At 47.6% G+C, this 7,227-nt stretch overlaps 1 protein-coding gene across 2 annotated transcripts in view; it reads right to left on the bottom strand.

Moving 5' to 3' along the window:
- CYP27A1 (cytochrome P450 family 27 subfamily A member 1) overlaps positions 1-6,938 on the bottom strand; it is a 30,337-nt gene extending 23,399 nt beyond the window's left edge. Inside the window, exon 1 of one of the 2 annotated variants that reach the window (XM_019445944.2) lies at positions 357-416. In XM_019445944.2, coding sequence (XP_019301489.1) covers positions 357-401 — 45 coding nt within the window. In that variant the 5' untranslated portion in view covers positions 402-416. Of the gene's footprint in view, positions 1-356; positions 417-6,340 lie in introns of those variants that run through there. The other variant, XM_019445943.2, reaches the window with a different exon arrangement.
- Between the last annotated feature and the right edge of the window lie 289 nt (positions 6,939-7,227).

Here is a 7,227-nt window from a genome sequence, read left to right on the forward strand (position 1 = left end):
AATCGTGGGGTCAAAGAAGAGATCAGAAGAGAAAATCAAAAAAATATCTAAGGACAAATGAAAATGGAAAATACAGCATATCAAAACGGAAAGGGAGAAGGGGTGCCTGGGAAAAGGAGGCTGGGGCCTTGAACATCCCTGTGAGGAGTTCAATGCTGATTCCCCAGGTCCTGTGGAGATTCCTGAGCAGGGGAACCAAACATGCTTTAGGGACACTGACGCAGCAGCGGTACATGCATAAGACTGAGCTGAAAAAACACCAAGCAGGAGGGGGCGCCCAGACACCATCCCTTCCCACAGTCGCCATGGGGCTGTTCATGCTGCCAGCCAAGCCACAGCCAAGCAGGGAGGCTGACCTGGTGCCGGAGCTGCCAGAGCTGGAAACGATATGTCTTCTGCATTGGGCAGAACAAAGCCTGCCACGTTCAGAAGGTCCCAGGTCATCTGGCCTTTGATGCTGATATCAGTGGAGAGCAGGATTGCAGGCTTCAGGGAAAGGGCGGGGGGGGGGGGGGCGGGAAGAGTGGTAAAAGCCATAATTTATGGAGTGCAGCAAAAGTAATTCTAAGAGAGAAGTTCGGAGTGATAAATGCCTACATTATGAAACAAGAAAGATCTCAGATAAGCAACCTAACTTTACACCTCAAGAAACTAGGAAAGGAATAACAAACTAACCCCAAAGTTAGTAGAAAGGAGAAAATAACAAAGATCAGGGTGGAAATAAATAGACACTAAAAAGACAGTAGAAAATATCCATGAAAACAATCTGACTAAAAAATGGGCAGAAAATCCATATACATATTTTTCCACAGAAAACATACAAGTGGCCAACAGGTACGTGAAAAGATGCCCAACGTCAAAAATCATCAGGGAAATGCAAATCAAAACCACAATGAGATATCACCTCATACCTGTTAAGATGGACATCAAAAGAATAAGAAACAACAAGTGTTGGTGAGGATGTGGAGAAAAGGGAAGCTTTGTGCACCCTCAGTGGGAATGCAAACTGGTGCAGCCACTGTGGGAAACAGTGTGGAGGTTCCTCAAAAAATTACAAATAAAACTACTCTTGGGGCAGCTGGGTGGCTCAGTCGATTGAACATCTGACTTTGGCCCAGGTCATGATCTCACGGTTCACCAGTTTGAGCCCCACGTTGGGCTCTGTGCTGACAGCTCAGAGCCTGGAGCCTGCTTCCGATTCTGTGTCTTCCTCTCCCTGCCCCTCCCCTGCTTGCTCTCTCTCTCTCTCTCTCTCTCTCTCAAAAATAAATAAAAATATTTTTTAAAAAACAAAAGAACAAACAAACAAACAAAAACAAAACTACCCTATGATCCAGCAATTCTACTGTGGGTATTTATTTAAAGAAAACAAAAACACTAACTCAAAAAGATATAAGCACCCCCAAGTTCGCTGCAGCATTATTTACAATAGCCAAGACCTGGAATCAACCTAAGTGTCCACTGATGAATGAATTGATAAATTGTACTATAGGGGCGCCTGGGTGGCTCAGTGGGTTAAGTGTCGGACTTCGGCTCAGGTCATGGGTTCGTGGGTTCGAGCCCCACATCGGGCTCTGTACTGACAGCTCAGAGCCTGGAGCCTGCTTTGGATTTTGTGTCTCCCTCTCTCTCTGCCCCTCTCTCTCTCAGGCTGTCTGTCTGTCTCTCTCTCAAAAATAAACATTAAAAAAATTTTTAATTAAAAAAAAAAAGAAATTGTGGTATATGTACAGTGGAACATTATTCAGCCACACAAAAGAAGGAAATCTTGCCACTTAGGACAACATGGATTGACCCTGAGGGCATTATGTTAAGTGAAATAAATCAGAGAGAGACAAATTTTGACTGATCCTTCTCTTCCATGTGAAATCTAAAAACAAAACAAACCAAAACTGAACTCATAGATATAGAGAACAGATTGGTGGTTGCCAGAGGAGGCGGGTGGGAGTAGGGAAAATGGGTGAAGGGGGTCAAAAGACAAAAAAGTGCAGACAGAAAATAAGTGAGTCCCGGGGATGTAATGTTCAGCATGGTGGCTATAATTATTAGTACAGTATTGTATATTTAAAAGTTCCTAAGAGAGTAGATCTCTTTTTTATGTTTTTAAAATTTATTTTTGAGGGTGGGGGAGGGGCAGAGAGAATGGGAGAGAGAGAGGATCCGGAGTGGGTTCTGCACTGGTAGTAGCAAGATCATGACCTGAGCTGAAGTTGGATGCTCGACTGAGCCACCCAGGCACCCCTCTTCCGGTTATTATTTGCATCCCTCTAGTGGCTAATGATATAGATCATTTTTCCATGTGCTTTTAAGCCATTTATATACCTTCTTTGGAGAAATGCCTATTCCAATACTGCTTTCATTTAAAAAATTGAGTTAGTTATTTTATTATTGAACTGTATAAGTCCTTATATATTCTGGACCCAAGTTCTTTATCAGATACATGATTTGCAAATATTTCCTCCCATTCTATGGACTGTCTTTTCACTTTCTTTTTTTTTATTATTAATTTATTTTCAATTTAGTTAACATACAGTGTCGTTTTGGCTTCAGGAGTAGAATCCAGTCATTCGTCTCTTACATATGACACCCAGTGCTCATCCTGAAAAATACTCACCTTAATTCCCATCCCCCATTTAATCCACCCCCCACCCCCTCCTTCAGCAACCCTCAGTTTGTCCTCTGTATTTAAGAGTCTCTAAGAGAGATCTTAAGAGTTACCACAAGAGGGGTACCTGGGTGGCTCAGTCGGTTAAGCGTCTGACTCCTGATCTCAGCTCAGGTCATGATCTCACAGTTCATGGATTAGAGCCCCTCATTGGACTCCGAGTTGACAGTGTGGAGCCTGCTTGGGATTCTCTCTCTCCCTCTCTCTCTGCCCCTCCGCCGCTCATGCTCTCTAAATTAATTAATTAAAATAAATAAACTTTTTAAAAAAAGACATCACAAGAAAAAAATTGTAACTATAAAAAAAGAGAGGGGCACCTGAGTGGCTCAGTCAGTTAAGCATCTGACTCTTGATTTCAGCTCAGGTCATGATCCCACATTTCATGAGTTTGAACCTCACGTCAGGTTCTGGGCTGAGAGTGTGGAGCCTGCTTGCGTTTCTCTCTCTCCTTTTCTCTCTGCCCCTACTCCGCTCACTCTCTCTATCTCAAAAATAAATAAATAAACATTAAAAAGAGAGAGAGAGAGAGAGAAGAAACATGACACATGAAATGACAATTATGGGCACAAGGCAAAGTGGGGCACATGAAGGCAGTCTGCAATAAGAGCTACAGAATAGATGACTGATCTCACCAGTCTCTGGGTCCCCATCTTTGAAAGACATCAACTTAACATAAGTTTACATATAAATTTAACATATGTTCACATTTCATTTTGCTAGCACTCTTGATATTATTTTCTTTAAGAAAGAGAAGGGACCTGCATTTATGGACTAGCACGATTTTCACATGTCCCAGTCCCTACTCCACTCCCTTAAGTCCTACAATGCTCTCCTGAGCTGACTTTATTATTTTTGTGTGTGATATGCAGTTTCGACCTGACAGTCGAGGGTGCCGAGGGGATATTATGGTCAGCTGCCTTTATATCAACTTCAACTGCTCTGCTTTGTGCAGCACTCACCTGGTTGAGGTGGGAGGGACCCCAACCCCAGCTTTAGAGGTGAGCCTACATGTGTCTAAGCTAATTAGAGTATGTCAATGGCCACTATGATGGGTTCAGAGACAGGCAATTAACCCAGGCCAGTCAACTAACTTTTGCAAGGCAGCAGAGCCAAGAGAACTGCAGAAAAGCAAAACTATAGCTTTGATGATCTCATCAATCTCTAGACCAGGCTATATAGCTGTAGGGCATCCAACTATTAGACTTTTTGGTTATATGAACCAATAAAGCTACTTTATAGTTTAAGCCACTGTGAGAGCCAACCAAACAAATCTGAACTGATACAAAGTGGGTCACTGAAATGTATCCTCCTTCTCAATAGGGGTATTAACAGGGTTTTATAGATGCGCAGGCTTTCACTCTTTATTAACTCACACCAGTCACATGTAATGGGAAGGGCTAGTATAATTTCCACCAGTGCCCTGGGAAGGTTCATGTGACTCCAGATCTCTGGGATACAGGGCAGGAGCCAGGGGACTCTCCAAAATCCTAGCCCTGGCTGCTCCTTTAAAAGGCTACACATTCCTGGGGTGCCTGGATGGCTTAGTCAGTTAAGCATCCTACTTCTGGCTCAGGTCATGATCTCTCAGTTTGTGAGTTAGAGCCCTGGGAGAATCCTCCCTTCGGATTCTGTGTCTCTCCCGCGCGCGCTCTCTCTCTCTCTCTCTCTCTCTCTCAAAAATAAATAAACATTAAAAAAATAATAATAATAAAAGGCTACACATTCCTGGCTTTCTCCTCTTCCTCCTCCACCTCCTAGGGTGGTCTAGAATTTCTTTGGTAGTTACTGCTCTAGAGATAATCCTCAGCAAAACCTTCCAGTAAACTCTCCCTATGAAATGAGGAGGAATCCTTAGTCGCCACCCTTGGGGCATTCACTGGGCCTCTCCTATTTCTAGAGGTTAAATCAAGCAGGAAAAGTTTACAGAACTCTGGTTTCTCAGCTTACTTGGTATCTTAAAGCTGAGCCCAGAAGGAATGATTTTTTAACCAGCTCTATGAGTCTTGTGACCTGCCCACCAAATCTAAGAAACAAGAGCTAAGCACTGCAAGCACTTCAAGCCCTCATAGCCATTTTCACCCTCATCTTCAACTCCCTGTCCAGCTTTGTCTGGAGGGTGCCTCAGATACCGCCACACCCGATCCTTTGTCCCCAGAGGCCCTCTCTACCAATCCTGTCTAATCCATCCTACTGCACACACCATAACCTCGACAGTGCCCCCTAGAGGCCATCTTCACCCCGTGCCTGCTCAAGAGCCCACCATGGCCCCTCGGAGGAACCAGGGCCCTTTGTCTGACCTTCATGGCCCTCCTCAAAGACCTGTCCTATCCCCAGTGCCCAGAGCTCTTCTGAGTTTCTGACTACTGCCCAGCACAGGGACATGGTAACCAGCCTGTTCACCAGCCCGGCCCAAGGCCTGCCCACTCGTCCTGCCAATCACTGATGACCACACATGTGCCTGGAGAGCAAATAAATGAATCAAAGGTGCCACCCAATCCCCAATCCTGGGCAGGCTTCTCCTCTCAGGGCACTCAAGTTCTCTGCCTCAAATTAGCTGTTTATTGATCTGTTCACTTCCCTCTCTCCCTCTTCCCCCAAAGGAGCACATAAACCCTAGGGTATAAGCTTCCAGCTCAGCACTGAGGGCACTGGTCACCTCTCAATGAATCCCAGCACTTGGAAACATGCCTGGAGCAGAGTGGACGTGTTTATATTTTTTCATAGTCATCAGGAAGACAGATCTGAGGTGAATCTCTTCAGTTCATTTCCTAAAACTCTTCCAACTTAGCCAACATCGGGTTTTCCCATCTCTGTCCATCCAGAGTGGGTTATCTGCCTCCACATGTGCATTTCACTGAATAAACTCTTCTTACTGGATTCCTTAATTTAAACAAATGTTCCTTTTCCTTAATGTCTATGATTTTGCTTTCACTCGAGAAGTGACATTTTTCTCTCTGTGGAAAAATCTATCCTGCGAATTGCTTGACGACCATAATCCTCCAGAATCCATTTCCTTTGGAAGAAGTCTGTGGTCGCCAACATCACCACACAATTAAACAGTCATTGTGCCACATCTGGCAGCTTATACCCTTACATTACCAAGTAATGTTACCAAGACAGTTCTCTCCTCTCTCAACCCCTGTTCATTTTATTTAAAAAAAAAAAAAATTTAATGTTTATTTTTAAGAGAGAGAGAGAGGCAGAGTGCAAGCAGGGGAGGGGCAGAGAGAGAGGGAGACACTGAATCCAAAGCAGTCTCCAGGCTCCCAGCTGTCAGTACAGAGCCCAGCAAGGGATTCACACCCATGAACCCAGAGGTCATGACTTGAGCTGAAGTCAGGTGCTTAACTCTCTGAGCCACCCAGGCACCCCTACCCCTGTTCATTCCAAACCTGGCCTCCCAAGTCCCCTCCTTCCTGGTGCCCTCCTGATTCATACCACTCCGGGACCTATTCATTTCGGTTCACAGGGTTCTGTCTACCCTTCGCACGTAATCCCTACAGATTTCCAGTCTATGACCATAGCTCCAGTCGGTCCTGAGCTAAATTCTCGTGTCCTTCACTTTTGGTCTAACGTGTCCCCATCTCCAGCTTCTTTATCCTTGTGCTCACCCCCACCCCCCAGTCGCGAGCCCCCACCCTCTCCCCCGCCCCGCCCCCGCTCCCGCTCGGTTACCTGGAGCTTGTGTAAGTGCAGAACGTAGCCTTGCACTAACAGCTGGAAGAAACTGCGCAGCTGCCCCGGCCCCGGAATCTCCTCCAGGGTCCGCAGCCTCCGGTCGCCAGGCCCGTTTCCAGGAGTCTCGGCGGTGGCCGAGACGGCGGCGGGGATCGCGGACTTGGCTCTGGCCCCGTGCGGGCAAAGGCCAGGGAGGGCCACCCGCGTCCCCAGCAGCGCCCACCGCAGCCTCGCGCCCCTCAACGCAGCCACGCGATCCATGGCCCGCGCCGCCCGCGTCTTTGGACCGCGAGTGAAGAGCGTCTGGAACCCGCTCAGAGATCAATCCCCAGGGGGCGGGGTCAAGGCGCCAGCCGCCGGGTAGGCCGGGCGCAGGCTGGCCAGGCCCCTTACTGCTCACTTTCCCTCGCGGTCCTGAGTCTCTCCAACAGGACCTAACAGACGCACAGAAGCCACCTCCTCCAGCCGTGAGCCTGAGGCCCGGGGGAGGGGTCGGCCCACGCCGCCGCGGAGGCTGTCCCGGGGGATATACGGAGACCGCCCGAGCCCCGACCGTGGCCGCCAATGCCGCGACTCCCCACCTTGCTCTCTCGCGGACTCTCAGCGAGAACTTCAAGTTCTCTGGACCGTACTTTGGTTCGCAGTAGAACAAAGTTCTCGGAAGCCCCACCCAGTGAGTGAGACTGGCCGTCGTCTGACCTGCGGGTTGGCCACCCCAGGGCGCCATCGCCCCAGCTGTCCTCCCTTCCCCGGGAGCTGGAACAGGCTGCTGAGATTAAACCGGCCACTGGCTTTTCCTATGCGCCCGCTGGTTGTCCGAGCGCCCAGCCACTAGAGAAAAGAGAAGAAAAGAAAGAAAGAAAAGAAAACCCGTCCCAAATCCA

Source organism: Panthera pardus, unplaced genomic scaffold (assembly GCF_024362965.1).
Source record: "Panthera pardus isolate Hobbes unplaced genomic scaffold, ASM2436296v1 HiC_scaffold_10, whole genome shotgun sequence".
Taxonomy (NCBI): domain Eukaryota; kingdom Metazoa; phylum Chordata; class Mammalia; order Carnivora; family Felidae; genus Panthera; species Panthera pardus.